At 44.4% G+C, this 17,330-nt stretch overlaps 1 protein-coding gene across 4 annotated transcripts in view; it reads left to right on the top strand.

The window, feature by feature from the left end:
• sipa1l2 (signal induced proliferation associated 1 like 2) overlaps nt 1-17,330 on the top strand; it is a 393,092-nt gene that overhangs the window by 361,215 nt on the left and 14,547 nt on the right. For all 4 annotated transcript variants that reach the window (XM_067984149.1, XM_067984146.1, XM_067984148.1 and 1 more), the window contains exon 19: nt 4,968-5,091. In XM_067984149.1, coding sequence (XP_067840250.1) covers nt 4,968-5,091 — 124 coding nt within the window. The remainder of the gene's footprint in view (nt 1-4,967; nt 5,092-17,330) is intronic.

The following is a 17,330-nucleotide window of genomic DNA, read 5'->3' as shown; positions in this document are numbered from 1 at the left end:
TTTTGAAGTGTAGTCACTGTTGTTATGTAGGAAAACTTGGCAGTCAATTTATACACAGCAAGGTCCCACAAACAGCTGTAAGATAATTAAGCAGTTTATGTATTTTAGATTGCATTGATTGAGGAATAAATATTTTCCAGAACACCAGGAGGACCTCCCCTGCTCTTCGACTAGTGCCGTGGGATCTTTAATCTCCACCTGAACAGCCAGACGGGGCCTCTGTTTAACTTTCTCATCTGAAAGACAGCATCTTCAGCAGTGCAGCACTCCCTCAGCACTGCACTGGGTTGTCAGCCTTAGATTTTGTGCTCTAGAGTCTGGAGTGGGGCTTGAATCCACAACCTTCTGGCCCAGGCTAGTGTTATATCGGGTTACATCGAAACTTCAGCACAGAAACAGACCATTCAGCTTAACTGGTCTATGCTGGTGTTTATGCTCCACACGAGCCTCCTCCCTTCCTGCTTCATCTCACCCTATCAGCATATCCTTCTATTCCTTTCTCCTCCATGTGCTTATCTAGCTTCCACTTAAATGCATCTATGCTATTTGCCTCAACTACTCCTTGTGGTAGCGAGTTCCACATTCTTACCACTCTTTGAGTGAAGAAGTTTCTCCCGAATTCCCTTTTGGATTTATAGCGACTATTTTATATTTATGACCTCTAGTTTTGGACTCCCCCACAAGTGGAAACATTTTTTCTGTCTACCATATCATTATCTTAAAGACCTCTATCAGGTCACTCCTCAGCCTTCTCTTTTCTAGAGAAAAGGACCCCAGCCTGATCAGCCTTTCCTGATAAGGATATCCTCTCAGTTCTGATATACTTGTGAATCTTTATTGCACCCTCTCCAATACCTCTACATCCTTTCTATAATATGGAGAGTAGAACTGTGCACAATACTCCTGGTGTGGTCTAACCAAGGTTCTATACAAGTTTAACATAGAGAGTGCTACCATTGAGCGAAGGCTGACCAAGCTTCCATATAGTATTGCATCTTCTCTCACTGACTTAATTGAGAATAAATCCACCACACAAAAATCAGCAAGTATCTGGTGCTATTTTTAAAAAAAAGTGTCTTGTGTTCATGCTCTGAATTTTATATTTCTCAATTTTTTGATAGTGCTCACATTGATTAGTAATAATTATCTGGTTACAAGCTTGTAAGGATTTTTTAAAAAGTAATTATCTGAATATTTGTAAAATCTGCAATTTATTCAGGGTAAGACCATGACACTTGGAAACCCTGACAGAAATTTGAAAGGACACATTAGGACTGAATGATAAACTGTATTGCAGCTGCTCAATGAGTCACTCAGTGGGTCTTTGTGTGATGCTCTTTTGAGCGTAGTGTGCAACGTTTTTGTTTACTTCCATTTGAAAGTGTTATATCTCTTTCTCCAGAACTGTCATGTGCGTTCTTTCTTCAAGGTAAAATAAATTGGAAATTGCTGTCTAATGTAGTGTGAGATTTTCTGTTGCTTTCATTAACTGAAACATAAACTCAGTTCAGGGCTCTCTGGTGATATAGATGCTGGCATCCAGTCTTTGGATGCAGGGAATTGATAAACAGCCATTAACCATACAAACTATAACTGCAACAAAATGTTATAGAACCAGGAAATCATTGGTAATATTTTTTAAAATCAGTTTTCTTCCTTTCTGTGCCAGTGGTGGGGACTTTGCACTGAGGTGCAGTTCCACTGATGCTGGCAGTTCTCTGGTACTTTGCCCAAGTGGCCATTCATCGTGTTTGGTGATTGTCTGGAGGCTGTTTGACCATGAGAGGCATCACAGCCAAACCTGATCCTGTCCTCACTGATATCAGTGATCAGGAGTGAGTAACCCGTTTGCTTTTGCCCTTCTCAAGCCTTTTTTAATGAATCAGTGACTGTGGTTAATTTTAAAACTAAAAGCTGCTTGATTCCATTTGATAATTTAGGAACTAATATTTGTTCCATTAGTTTTGCCCAAAATAAACACCAACTGTGAAATTGACTTCAACTCACTGGAACTCTGCACCAAGGATAGAATGCCTTCTTTCACTGAATATTAAAAGGAATCAAATTCTGTTCAAAACAATTTGCTTTGTTTTAGCATTGTGAATAGCCTCTGGCTAACAAAGTACAACGTTTAAACTAGTTTATTTGATACAGTGCAAAACATCCAGCTATTGTGTTCTTTCTGAAGAGATGCAAGTGTCTGTCGAGGAGTTGGCATGTTTGATGTGGTGATGGCTGCTATTTGTAGGTTTGGCTGTCTGTTATTTCACTCTTTAGTTCTTTCACGGCTGTTGCATGTTGTGCTGAAAATAATCTGTCCTAATCCCCATTTTACTGTGCATATCTTGTAGTCATTCTATCATTCACTGACTCTGGGGTCTCGCAGACATAGCCTCGCAGAATGTGACATCTGACCCTTTTGTCATTCCATGCGTTAAGCTGCAGTTTTATTTTATTTTACTTTGCTATACATTCTCTTTCTGTTAATACACTTTTGATCAAAGGCAATGATGAGCTAAGGAGAAATCCTTCTGTTTAAAAAAAACTTCGGATTCATTTAACCAGTTTCTAGCTGGTTGAAGCACATTTATTGTGTGTTGGTCCTAAATCCCTCCTCACATTGCTGTGTTTCATACTGTAGAAGTCTTTATATTTTAGAAAACTTTCTGTGGTAATCTACTCCCGTTAATCAACCTGGTAATTATCTTTACAGTTAGCTAATATTAAAATGCATTTGCATCTGTTGGAATGTGTGAGGACAAAGGGGTTTATATTTACAATCCACATAGACACAACTGAGTTTGAATATAAAATCATGTATCGTGCTGTATAAAGAGACTCCGGATAAATCCATAGATAATTCTAATCAAAGCATAGAAACACCATGCACTAAAACTGCCTCCCATTCACTCCTATTGAATATCATTCCTGAATTAAGCACAGCAATCGCTTGCATTTATACAGCTCCTTTAAGAAGTAAATGTCAGTGAGAGGAAGCGGATGCTCAGCTTCAGTAGGGTTAAAGGAAATGGCTGAAAGCATGGTCAAAGGGATAGACCAAGGAGGCTTTTAAAGGAAGGGAGAGAGGTAGCAGGGTGGAACAGGTTGAGGAGTGAGGGAGCAGATAGCTAAAGGTGCTGTTACTGATGGGCAGAGGGGGTGGTGAACAGGAGGCTGGAGTAGGGGGATGAAAGGACAAGGACAGGGACAGGGACAGAGGGCGGGAGGAAGTGGCAGAGTCAGGGTGGGGCGAGATCATGGGTGATTCTGAATTCAGTGCATTGGAGAGGGACACGGAGCCAATGCAGGTGATTGAGGACGGGATGGTGGGTGCGCTGGATGGTGCGGGATAGGATGCAGGCAACAGAGTTTTGGAAAAGTTGGAGATTGTGTAGGGTAAAGCTTGGGAATTCAGTGAGGGGGGGTCACGTGCAGGGTGGAGCTCGGGAGGGGTCAGTGAGGAGGGTGTTGGAGAAGTTAAGCACTTGAATATAAATGTATCTTTGACCAGATTTTCCAGAGATTTTTTTTGAACTGTGCACACTGACCACTCTCACTTCTCAAATGGAGACAGCAGGAAATTTCCAAAGTCTACTCACTTTTGTGTAACTTTTATTTTGAAAATTCATTTATTTTTCTTTAGACTGAGTTGCTGAATGAATGATTTCAGTGGGCTGTCTGATAGTTTCACCTGTTAATACTTTCTAATTTGAAGATGACTTGTTAGTAAGCTAGTTATAGGTCCATCAGCCTCTAACTATAATTAAGTGGTCTTTAGGACTTCTTATTACGAAGCTTTTGAGCCCTTCATTGGGAATGCTATCGTACTTTGATTACATATGCAGGAGTGCTCCCTGGAGTGTGATCATGGGCCTGTGGATCACATGGGAAAGGCTAAAGGGTCATTTTAACTTCAATTTCAGACTTTGAATCCGTGGAAGATCTTGGGTCTGTTCGCCATCGTGCCTGTCTCCGAGGTGACTTGTGGTTTCACAGTTGACGTGATGTAAATGTGGTGCCTGTTTTGTGGTCCTTTGCATGTTTGCATGATAAGGTTAGATGAAATAACAAGGGCAGTTGTATGTAAAATACAACCATCAGCTGTGGCAAATTGGTAGCACTCTTGCCTCTGAGTCAGAAGGTTGTGGGTTCAAGTCCCACTCCAAAAACTTGAGCACAACATACTGATACAGTTGGAGGTGCCATCTTTGGGATGAATCGTTAAACTGAGGCCCTGCATGCCCTCTCAGGTGGATGTAAAAGATCCCATGGCACTATTTTGAAGAAGAGCTGGGGAGTTCGCCCCGGTGTCCTGGCCAATATTTATCCCTTAACCATCATCACTAAAACAGATTATCTGGTGATTATCACATTGCTGTTTGTGAGACCTTGCTGTGCGTAAATTGGCTGCTGCATTTCCTACATTCCAGCAGTGACTACAAAAAAGTACTTCATTGGCTGTAAAGCGCTTTGGGATGTCCTGAGGTCTTGAAAGGCACGATAGAAATGCAAGTCTTTCTTTCTTTAAAATGTCTGTCTGGATTCTGCTGGTTTTTGGAGGTTTAGGTAAGGGCACCCTACTGTGCCAATTAGAAACAGCTAATCAGAATGAATTTGTCTGTTATTGCTAATGTGTATAGACATGTGACCGCAGGGCTAGCTTCTGGATACAACTGTCACAAAGCAAATGAGCTTTTGAGGGTTTTGATGTCTGCTGCTTTTCCTTGTAGTGGTGATGCAAAAACATTGAGTCCTGGGAGTGATTTGAATTGAATACTTTGTGAATGTCACTAAACCTGCCTTTGGCATTAACTGAATCAGGGGAGGTAATGTTGAATGTGGGGTGGCCTGAGCAGTTTTCTGACTAGGCTGACTGTGCAGTGTGCTGCTGTAACACGGCCTTTTGTTTCTCTGTGAACGTGACTCCCTGCACTGTGCTGTAACGATCTTCATTTCTGAACCTACAGATCAGAGAGTCTCCTCCTTCTGCACACTGAATGACATGCAGTCACCTCGGAGCATGGAAGGTGCTGAGGAGTTATCTTTGCACATTGCCCAAGCAGACAGGAAGGATCACCCTGACGATACAGGGTAGGTATAACTCAAGGTTATTCTTTCAGAAACTACCGCAGTGACCTTGACTTAATGTGCACACGCAGCTCAGGATGGTTTAAGTGTCATCACCAAGTGCGCTGAATAATGGAGCAAAGTGTAAACTGGTAAGTCAAAAGGGTAAAGAGTGTCAGCGATTTAGTCTTTGTTGCTCACAATTGATTTGCCGAACCTGTGTCTCTATGAATTGAGTGTTCACATTAACTTGCTCTGCAACCTGATTTTTATTTATGTATGATACTTTCCACTTTTCCATTCTTACTTGCGTTCCCCCATCACCCCCGGCTCCATCCATTATGATTCCTCCCTTTAGTTAGGAGAGTAATTCCGCACGTCGATCTGGCAGTAACCATTCGTTGTTGCTCTCTGACCGGCCTGCAGGAGGTGCAGTCTTCTGAGGTAGCACTGGTTCTGCAGTATCCCCACTCCTTGCGATTCCCACCCCCTGCAGCTCTGATGACTTACCCTCACAGCTATGTTGCACTTTTCTCCCCTGACTCTTGCATTGATTTACATAAATTATTGAGTATGTATATCTTCAGATTAGCAATAGAAGGAAATTCTACAATCTTTTGTCCAACACCCGCTCTTTATACCTCAGTAATTTATGTATCAACATGTGACCTGATGAATAAATGTCAGTCGCTAACTGATCCCCAGCAAATCATGGTTTCTGTTCATCTGGCCACCTGCTGACTCGCCAATTGTCTCAAGTCCAAAGCATGGTAAGCCCCCTCTTAAGGAGCAGTTACAACATTTCTGACATCTAGAAGGAAGGGTCACTTAGATAATGTGAACACTATACTAGCCTTTTTTGTAGGCAGAACAAAAGGTTTTTGTCAATCTCAGCAATTGCTTGATTCCTTTGGGAGCGAAGCCAATGCAAACCAAATGGTTGTCGACGGTTACGGTAGCATAGTGGTTATGTTACTGGACTAGTAATCCAGAGGCCTGGACTAATAATCCGGAGTCATGAGTTCAAATCCTGCCACGGCAGCTGGGGAATTTAAATTCAATTAATTAAATAAAATCTGGAATTTAAAAAAAACTAGCATCAGTAATGGTGGCCATAAAACTACTGGATTGTTGTAAAAACCCATCTGGTTCACTAATGGTTCCCCTTTAGGGACGGAAACCTGCCGTCCTTACCTGGTCTGGCCTATATGTGACTCCAGACCCACAGCAATGTGGTTGATTCTTAATCGCCCTCTGAAATGGCCGAGCAAGCTACTCAGTTGTACAATCTCGCTACGAAAGGTCATAATAAGAATAAAACCGGACGGACCACCCGGCATCGAACCACTAGGCACCGGACACGACAAAGGCAAACCAAGCCCAGTCGACCCTGCAAAGTCCTCCTCACTAACATCTGGGGACTTGTGCCAAAATTGGAGGAGCAACAGCCTGACATAGCCTTACTCACAGAATCATACCTTTCAGCTAACGTCCCAAACTCTTCCATCACCATCCCTGGGTATGTCCTGTCCCACCGCCAGGATAGACCCATCACAGGTGGCGGTACAGTGATGTACAGTCAGGAGGGTGTGGCCCTGGGAGTCCTCAACATCGACTCCTGACCCCATGAAATCTCATGGCATCAGGTCAAATGTAAGGAATCTTACAACACCAGGTTATAGTCCAACAAATTTATTTTAAAATCACAAGCTTTCGGAGATTATCTCCTTCGTCAGATGAATGAATGAAAAGGTTCTCAAATCGCATATCTTATACTATGTTGGGACAGCATCACACCAATCAAAAGGTGTCGTTGTTATTCAAACAGGCCAGTCACGGAGAACAGCACGTCCCAGTACACTCGATATACATTGTGTCTTTTACACAGGCAGGCAGAAAGAAACTCAAAATGGCAGAGAGAGAGAGAGAGAGAGAATTTTTAAAAACATATAAATTTTTTCCCCCTTTTTGCTGGTGGGGTTACGTGTAGCGTGACATGAACCCAAGATCCCGGTTGAGGCCGTCCTCATGGGTGCGGAACTTGGCTATCAACTTCTGCTCGACGATTTTGCGTTGTCGTGTGTCTCGAAGGCCGCCTTGGAGAACACTTACCCGAAGATCGGTGGCTGAATGTCCTTGACTGCTAAAGTGTTCCCCGACTGGGAGGGAACCCTCCTGTTTGGCGATTGTTGCGCGGTGTCCGTTCATCCGTTGTCGCAGCGTCTGCATGGTCTCGCCAATGTACCATGCTCCGGGGCATCCTTTCCTGCAACGTATGAGGTAAACAACGTTGGCCGAGTCACAGGAGTATGAACCATGTACCTGGTGGGTGGTGTCCTCTCGTGTGATGGTGGTATCCGTGTCGATGATCTGGCAAGTCTTGCAGAGGTTGCCGTGGCAGGGTTGTGTGGTGTCGTGGACGCTGTTCTCCTGAAAACTGGGTAACTTGCTGCGAACGATGGTCTGTTTGAGGTTGGGTGGCTGTTTAAAGGCGAGCAGTGGAGGCGTGGGGATGGCCTTAGCGAGGTGTTCGTCGTCATCGATGACATGTTGAAGGCTGCGGAGAACATGGTGTAGTTTCTCCGCTCCAGGGAAGTACTGGACGACGAAGGGTACTCTGTTGGTTGCGTCCCGTGTTTGTCTTCTGAGGAGGTCTATGCGATTCTTCGCTGTGGCCCGTCGGAACTGTCGATCGACAAGTCGAGCGTCATATCCCGTTCTTACGAGGGCGTCTTTCAGCGTCTGTAGGTGTCCATCGCGTTCCTCCTCGTCTGAGCAGATCCTGTGTATTCGTAGGGCCTGTCCATAGGGGATGGCCTCTTTGACGTGGTTGGCATCAGGTCAGACATGGGCAAGGAAACCTCCTGCTGATTACCACCTACCGCCCTCCCTCAGCTGATGAATCAGTCCTCCTCCATGTTGAAAACCACTTGGAGGAAGCACTGAGGGTAGCAAGGGCACAAAATGTACTCTGGGTGGGGGACTTCAATGTCCATCACCAAGAGTGGCTCGGTAGCAGCACTACTGACCGAGCTGGCCGAGTCCTGAAGGACATAGCTGCCAGACTGGGCCTGCAGCAGGAGGTGAGCGACCCACACGAGGGAAAAACCTACTTGACCTCGTCCTCACCAATCTACCTGTCGCAGATGCATCTGTCCATGACAGTATTGGTAGGAGTGACCACCGCACAGTCCTTGTGGAGACGAAGTCCCGTCTTCACACTGAGGACACCATCCATGCTAAATGGGATAGATTCAGAACAGATCTAGCAGCTCAAAACTGGGCATCCATGAGGCGCTGTGGGCCATCAGCAGCAGCAGATTTGTATTCCAGCACAATCTGTAACCTCATGGCCTGGCATATTCCTCACTCTACCATTACCAACAAGCCAGGGGATCAACCCTGGTTCAATGAGGAGTGTAGAACAGCATGCCAGGAGCAGCACCAAACGTACCTAAAAATGGCTTCACCAGGTGCCAACCTGGTGAAGCTACAACGCAGGACTACATGCATACTAAACAGCAGAAGCAACATGCTATAGACAGAGCTAAGCGATTCCACAACCAACGGTTCAGATCAAAGCTCTGCAGTCCTGCCACATCCATTCGCGAATGGTGATGGACAATTAAACAACTAATGGGAGGAGGAGGGTCTGTAAACATCCCCATCCTCAATGACGGCAGAGTCCAGAATGTGAATGCAAAAGACAAGGCTGAAGCGTTTGCAACCATCTTCAGCCAGAAGTGCCGAGTGGATGATCCATCTCAACCTCCTCCCAATATCCCCACCAACACAGAAGCCAGTCTTCAGCCAATTCACCCCACGTGATATCAACAAACGGCAGAGTGCACTGAATACAACAAAGGCTATGGGCCCCGACAACATCCCGGCTGTGGTACTGAAGACTTGTGCTCCAGAACTAGCTGCGCCTCTAGCCAAACAGTTCCAGTACAGCTACAACACTGGCATCTACCCAACAATGTGTAAAATTGCCCAGTTATGGCCTGTCCACAAAAAGCAGGACAAATCCAATCCGGCCAATTACCATCCCATCAGTCTACTCTATATCATTGGCAAAGTGATGGAAGGTGTCGTCGACAGTGCTATCAAATGGCACTTACTCACCAGTAACCTGCTCACCGATGCTCGGTTTGGGTTCCGCCAGGACCATTTGGTTCCAGACCTCATTACAGCCTTGGTCCAAACGTGGACAAAAGATCTGAATTCCAAAGGTGAGGTGAGAGTGACTGCCCTTGACATCAAGGCAGCATTTGACCGATTGTGGCACCAAGGAGCCCTAGTAAAATTGAAGTCAATGGGAATAAGGAGGAAAACTCTCCAGTGGCTGGAGTCATACCTAGCACAAAGGAAGATGGTCGTGGTTGTTGGAGACCAATCATCTCAGCCCCAGGACATTGCTGCAGGAGTTCCTCAGGGCAGTGTCCTAGGCCCAACCATCTTCAGCTGCTTCATCAATGACCTTCCCTCCATCATAAGATCAGAAATGGGGTTGTTCGCTGATGATTGTTCAGTTCCATTCACAACCCCTCAGATAATGAAGCAGTCCATGCCCGCATGTAGCAAGACCTGGATAACATCGATGCTTGGGCTGATAAGTGACAAGTAACATTCGTTCCAGACAAGTGCCAGGCAATGTCCATCTCCAACAAGAGAGAGTCTAACCACCTCCCCTTGACATTCAACGGCATTACCATCGCTGAATCCCCCACCATCCAAATCCTGGAGGTCACCATTGACCAGAAACTTAACTGGACCAGCCACATAAATACTGTGGCTACAGGAGCAGATCAGAGGCTGGGTATTCTGCGACGAGTGACTCACCTCCTGACTCCTCAGAGCCTTTCCACCATCAACAAAGCACAAGTCAGGAGTGTGATGGAATACTCTCCACTTGCCTGGATAAGTGCAGCTCCAACAACACTCAAGAAGCCTGACACCATCCAGGACAAAGTAGCCCCTTGATTGGCACCCCATCCATCACCCTAAACATTCACTCCCTTCACCACCGGCGCACTGTGGCTGCAGTTTGTACCATCCACAGGATGCACTGCAGCAACTTACCAAGGCTTCTTCGACAGCACCTCCCAAACCCGCGACCTCTTCCACCTAGAAGGGCAAGAGCAGCAGGCACATGGGAACAACACCACCTACACGTTCCCCTCCAAGTCACACAGCGTCCCGACTTGGAAATATATCGCCATTCCTTCATCGTCGCTAGGTCAAAATCCTGGAACTCCCTACCTAACGGCACTGTGGAAGAACCTTCACCACACGGACTGCAGTGATTCAAGAAGGCGGCTCACCACCACCTTCTCAAGGGCAATTAGGGACGGGCAATAAATATTGGCCTTGTCAGCGACGCTCACATGCTATTTTCGAATTTAAAAGAAGGACTGTACTCGTTGCATTACTCAATAGCAGTGGGGGACCCTCCTTGTGGCAATATGCAGAGAGCTATTCTCAAGGCCATCTGAAAAATGAAACCTGGGACAGTATGCTTGCTTTTACTAAGCATCATTATCTTGAGCTGGCAGCACAGGTTGCATTCACTATGGACTGCTGCGCTCCGAGCAGATTCGAAGGTGTGGGCTCTTGGTTGAATAAATGAGTAACAATGTTTGATTGCCTGCAGTGGGTGTGGTAGTCCTTATTCTTCGGAAGGAATCAACCTCCACCAGCAGAGCTTCCTCACCTCTGACCTGACCTACATAGGAGCAGGCCATTCAGCCCCTTGAGCCTGTTCCGCCATTCAGTTGGACCGTAGCTGATCTGGACCTCACCTCCATTTACCCGCCTAGCAAAAATCTATATCTCAGTCTTGGGAAAATCCAATTCACCCAGCAGAGAGTTCTGGATTTCTACCACCCTTTGTGTGAGCTGGTAATTTGAAGCCATTTAACTGTATGGTTTTGTAAAGTTTCAGTTCCCTTGCTGTTATTTGGGATCTCAGTTAATGTTCTTCTAGGCAAAGAACTGAGGGTGCAGACCAGACCTGGGCTTTGTATATATATTGGTGTGGGGTGGTGGTTGGTGGTGGGGTCCTGAGAGGATAGAGGTCACCTGACCACTTGGATTGTGGTTCCCCTAAGGCAGTGCTCAAGCTCTTTCCGCCATATGGGAACTATCCTATTTACAAGTGAATTTAAACTTCTTCAAATGGGAACGGCCGCACCCCCAGTATGTAACCTAACATTTTATTTCAACACCATTGGATTAGCCCTTTAGTTTTATTTAGCAGTGAATGGCCATGAAGTCTAGCAGTGGGTCACATTCAATTCTCTGCACCCTGGGCCTCATTGTTCATGTTTAATGCTTTGAGTTGCATTTAAGTGTTCCTTTCCCATTAAACCTTGTGTTATTTGAACTGCTCTGGAACAATTGAACTGTTATTTTATGCTTCTCGGGCCACAAGAGGCTTGTACATTGGAATAATCTTTATCTGAGATTACAGCTCATGTCTGTTGGTGTAAATTTGAAAACCTATTGTTCTGTGATGCAAAATTCGATGTCAGAAAAATTAAACATAGAAGCATATAGGATCCTGGGCTTTATAAATAGAGGCATAGAGTATAAAAGTATGGAAGTCACGATGAACCTTTATACAACACTGGTCCGGCCAAAACTGGAGTATTGTATCCAGATGTGGGCACCACACTTTAGGAAGGATGTGAAGGCCTTAGAGAAGGTGCAGAAGAGATTTACTAGAATGATTCCGGGGACTTTAGTTAAGTGGATAGACTGGAGAAGCTGGGGTTGTTCTTGGAACAGAGACGGTTGTGAGGAGATTTGATAGAGGTATTCAAAATCATGAAGGGTTTAGACAGAGTAGATAGGGAGAAACTGTTCCCATTGGTGGAAGGTTCAAGAACCAGAGGACACAGATTTAAGGTGATTGGCAAAAGATCCAAAGATGACATGAGGAAAACTTTTTTTTTTACACAGTGAGTGGTTAGGATCTAGAATGCACTGCCTTAGCAGGTGGTGGAGGCAGATTCAATCATGGTCTTCAAAAGGGAACTGAAAGGAAAAAATTTGCAGAGCTACGAGGATAGGGCGGGGAAGTGAGACTACCTGGATTGCTCTTGCATAGAGCCGGCGTGGACTCGATGGGCCAAATGGCCTCCTTCCGTGCTGTAACCTTTCTATGATTCTATGAAAATCACCAATAAGAATAGCTTTAAAGCAATATGTATCAGTGATTATTGTATAGGCTGCACATTTGTACAGTGTCACCAACATAGAAAAAAGAACTTGCATTTATATAGTGCCTTTCACAACCTCAGGATGTCCTAAAGCGCTTCGCAGTCAATAAAGTGTAGTCACTGTTATAATGTGGGGAAACATGGCAGCCAATTTGTGAACATCAAGCTCCCACAAACAGCAATGTGATAATGACTAAATAATCTGTTTTTAGTTATGTTGGTAGAGGGATAAATGTTGGCCAGGAGACCGGGGAGAACTCCCCTGCGCTTCTTCGAAATAGTGCCATGGGATCTCTTATGTCCACCTGAGAGGGCAGACCGGGCCTCGGTTTAATGTCTCATCCAAAAGATGGCACCTCTGACAGTGCAGCACTCTCTCAGTACTGCACAGAAGTGTCAGCCTTTCTGACTCAGGTGAGAGTGCCACCACTGAATCAAGGTTGACCCCTGATCTTCCAGAAAGCATTTGATAAGATTCTGTACAAGAGATTATTAGCAAAAATGAAAGCACAGGGAATTGGAGATAACCTTGTGACATGGGTTGGTAATTGGTTGAGAGGTAGGAGACAGAGAGCAGAGATAAAACAAACATTGTCTGATTGGTAGGATATGACAAGTGTTCCCCAAGGATCTGTACTTTAGCCTCAGTTTTTCACCATACATGTTAATGACTTGGATGAAGGAATAAAGAGTTGTATATCCAAGTTTGCAGATGCCACTAAGTTAGGAGGCACAGTAAATTGTGTGGATGGGAGCAGGAAGTTACAAAGGAATATAGACAGATTAAGTGAGTGGACAAAACTGTGGCAGATCGAGTTCAAGGTGGGGAAGTGAGAGGTCATCCACTTTGGATCTGAGAAGGCAATTTGGAATATTTTCTTGATGGTAAGAGACTAAAAGCTGAGGAGGAGCAAAGGCATTTGGGTGTCCATGTATATAAATCACTAAAGGCTAATGCAGAGGTGCAAAAAGTAATCAAAAAGGCTAATGGGATGTTGACCTTTATCTCAAGCAGTTTGGAAACCGAAAGTGAGGAAGTGATGCTTCAGTTGTACAGACCCCATCTGGAGATACAGTGTTCAGTTCTGGAAGGATATATTGGCCTTGGAGGGGGTACAGTGCAGATTCACCAGAATGGGAACCTGAGCAGGGAGAGAGAGGAAAGCGTAACAGGAAGGGACAGAAGGTATGGAGTAATAGGTAAAGTGTTAAAAAAGGAAAAAGCAGGAACTAAGCTTCACAAAACAGATTTGAAAGTTCTTTATCTGAATGCACGTAGCATTCGTAATAAAATGGACGAGTTAACGGCACAAATAACTACGTATGGGTATGATCTTGTGGCCATTACAGAAACATGGCTGCAGGGTGACAACGACTGGGAATTAAATATGCCAAGGTATTTAACAATCAGGAAGGACAGGCAGGAAGGAAGGGGAGGTGGGGTGGCTATGTTAATAAAGGAAGGAATCACTGTAATACAGAGAAATGATATTGGGACAAAGCATCAAGATAATGAAACAGTTTGGGTGGAGATAAGGAATAATAAGGGAAAAAAAACATTAGTGGGCGTAGTATATAGGCCTCCTAATAGTTGCAACTCTGCTAGAAGAAGTATTAATCAGGAAATAGTCGGGGCATGTAATAAGGGAACAGCCATAATTATGGGGGATTTTAATTATCATATTAACTGGACAAATCAAATTGGGCAGAGCAGCCTTGAGGACGAGTTCATTGAGTGCATCAGGGATGGATTTCTTGAGCAGTATGTAACTGATCCTACAAGGGGGCAGGCAACCTTGGACCTGGTCCTGTGTAATGAGTCAGGATTAATTAATAATGTCCTAGTTAAGGATCCCCTTGGAACGAGCGACCACAACATGGTTGAATTCCATATCCAATTAGAGGGTGAGAAGGTTGATTCTCAAACAAGCGTACTGAGCTTGAATAAAGGAGACTATGATGGTATGAGAGCGGAATTGATTAAAGTGGACTGGGAAAATAGATTAAAGGGTAAGACGGTACATGAGCAGTGGTGTTCATTTAGGGAGTTATTTTACAACTTTCAAAATAAATATATTCCACTGAGGAAAAAAGGGTGTAAAAGAAATGACAGCCATCCGTGGCTAAGTAAAGAAATCAAGGATAGTATCCGACTAAAAACAAGGACATATAAGGTAGCCAAACTTAGTGGGAGGATAGAAGATTGGGAATTCTTCAAAAGACAGCAAAAAGTAACTAAAGGATTGATTAAGAAAGGGAAGTTAGATTATGAAAAGAAATTAGCAAAAAATATAAAAACAGATAGCAAGAGTTTCTATAGTTATATAAAAAGAAAAAGGGTGGCTAAGGCAAACGTAGGTCCCTTAGAGGATGAGACCGGGAAATTAATGGTGGGAAACATGGAGATGGCAAAAATGCTGAACAAATATTTTGTTTCAGTCTTTACAGTAGAGGACACTAAGAATATCCCAACACTGGACAAACAGGGGACTCTCGGGGGGGAGGAGCTAAATACGATTAAAATCACTCAGGAGATGGTACTCAGTAAAATAATGGGACTCAAGGCGGATAAATCCCCTGGACCTGATGGCTTCCATCCTAGGGTCTTGAGGGAAGTGGCAGTAGGGATTGTGGATGCTTTGGTGATAGTTTTCCAAAATTCCCTGGACTCAGGAGAGGTCCCGGCAGATTGGAAAACTGCTAATGTAACACCGTTATTTAAAAAGGGTAGTAGGCAGAAGGCTGGAAATTATAGACCAGTTAGCCTAACATCTGTGGTGGGTAAAATTTTGGAGTCTATTATTAAGGAGACAGTAACGGAACATTTAGATAAGCATAATTTAATAGGACAAAGTCAGCATGGCTTTATGAAGGGGAAGTCATGTCTGACAAATTTGCTTGAGTTCTTTGAGGATATAACGTATAGGGTGGATAAAGGGGAACCAGTGGACATAGTGTATTTAGACTTCCAGAAGGCATTCGACAAGGTGCCACATAAAAGATTATTACTTAAGATAAAAAATCACGGGATTGGGGGTAATATTCTGGCATGGGTGGAGGATTGGTTATCGAACAGGAAGCAGAGAGTTGGGAGAAATGGTTCATTTTCGGACTGGCAACCAGTAACCAGTGGTGTTCCACAGGGGTCGGTGCTGGGTCCCCAACTCTTTACAATCTATATTAACGATTTGGAGGAGGGGACCGAGTGCAACATATCAAAATTTGCAGATGATACAAAGATGGGAGGGAAAGTAGAGAGTGAGGAGGACATAAAAAACCTGCAAGGGGATAGTGACAGGCTGGGTGAGTGGGCGGAGATTTGGCAGATGCAATATAATATTGGAAAATGTGAGGTTATGCACTTTGGCAGGAAAAATCAGAGAGCAAGTTATTTTCTTAATGGCGAGAGACTGGAAAGTACTGCAGTACAAAGGGATCTGGGGGTCCTAGTGCAAGAAAATCAAAAAGTTGGTATGCAGGTGCAGCAGGTGATCAAGAAAGCCAACGGAATGTTGGCTTTTATTGCTAGGGGGATAGAATATAAAAACAGGGAGGTATTGCTGCAGTTATATAAGGTATTGGTGAGACCGCACCTGGAATACTGCATACAGTTTTGGTCTCCATACTTAAGAAAAGACATACTTGCTCTCGAGGCAGTACAAAGAAGGTTCACTCGGTTAATCCCGGGGATGAGGGGGCGGACATATGAGGAGAGGTTGAGTAGATTGGGACTCTACTCATTGGAGTTCAGAAGAATGAGAGGCGATCTTATTGAAACATATAAGATTGTGAAGGGTCTTGATCGGGTGGATGCAGTAAGGATGTTCCCAAAGATGGGTGAAACTAGAACTAGGGGGCATAATCTTAGAATAAGGGGCTGCTCTTTCAAAACTGAGATGAGGAGAAACTTCTTCACTCAGAGGGTGGTAGGTCTGTGGAATTTGCTGCCCCAGGAAGCTGTGGAAGCTACATCATTAGATAAATTTAAAACAGAAATAGACAGTTTCCTAGAAGTAAAGGGAATTAGGGGTTATGGGGAGCGGGCAGGAAATTGGACATGAAGCTGAGTTCGGATCGGTCAATGCCCTGTGGGTGGCGGAGAGGGCCCAGGGGCTGTGTGGCCGGGTCCTGCTCCGACTTCTTGTGTTCTTTAGATTTGTGGTTGGGATCAGATCAGCCATGATCTTATTGAATGGCGGAGCAGGCTCGAGGGGCCGATTGGCCTACTCCTGCTCCAATTTCTTATGTTCTTATGTTCTTATGTTCTAATGATACCAGGACTAAAAGGGTAAATTATGAGGACAGGTTGCATAAATTTGGCTTGTGTTCCCTTGAATTTAGAAGGTTATGGGGTGATCTAAATCAAGGCCTTTAATATGATAAAGGGATTCAATAGGCTAGATAGAGAGAAACTATTTCCTCTGGTGGGGAATGCAGAACAAGAGGACATAATAAAATTGGAGCCAGGCTGTTCAGGAGTGAAATCAGGAAGCACTTTTTCCACAAAAGGGGTGTGAAAATCTAGCACTCTTCCCCCAAGAGGCTGTGGATACTGGGGGTCAGTTGAAATTCTCAAGACTGAGTGATAAATTTTTGTTTGGTAAGGGTATCAAAGGATATAGATGGGGTTAAGATACAGATCAACTGTGATCTAATTGAATGGCGGAACATGCTGGATGGGCTGAATGGCTTCCTCCAGTTCTTGTTTGTGGAATACAGTCTGACACCTGCCCATTGCTCAGATCCAGCAGCCACAGTCATGATATATTTTATCAAGTCTTGTCCGAACCACAAGGTTGGGCACTTCATAATGGTGCTGGATACCACTTGTTAGACAAGCCTAAAGCAGTTAAAATAGCGGGTGCATTATTTTAATTATAAGGATCAGTATTCATATCTTCTACTATCGTCAACAGTTTCACAAAGAGTGAGATTTTCAGAGCAGTTCACTGACAAAAATCATTGCCGCTCCGGGGCCCCTCCCCTCACGCCCGGGCCCCTGCTCCTATTACTATTGCTAAGGGATTAAAAGCTGCTACA

The sequence above is a fragment of the Heptranchias perlo genome, chromosome 5, assembly GCF_035084215.1.
Source record: "Heptranchias perlo isolate sHepPer1 chromosome 5, sHepPer1.hap1, whole genome shotgun sequence".
Lineage (NCBI taxonomy): Eukaryota > Metazoa > Chordata > Chondrichthyes > Hexanchiformes > Hexanchidae > Heptranchias > Heptranchias perlo.
This window is presented reverse-complemented; position numbering and strand designations above follow the sequence as displayed.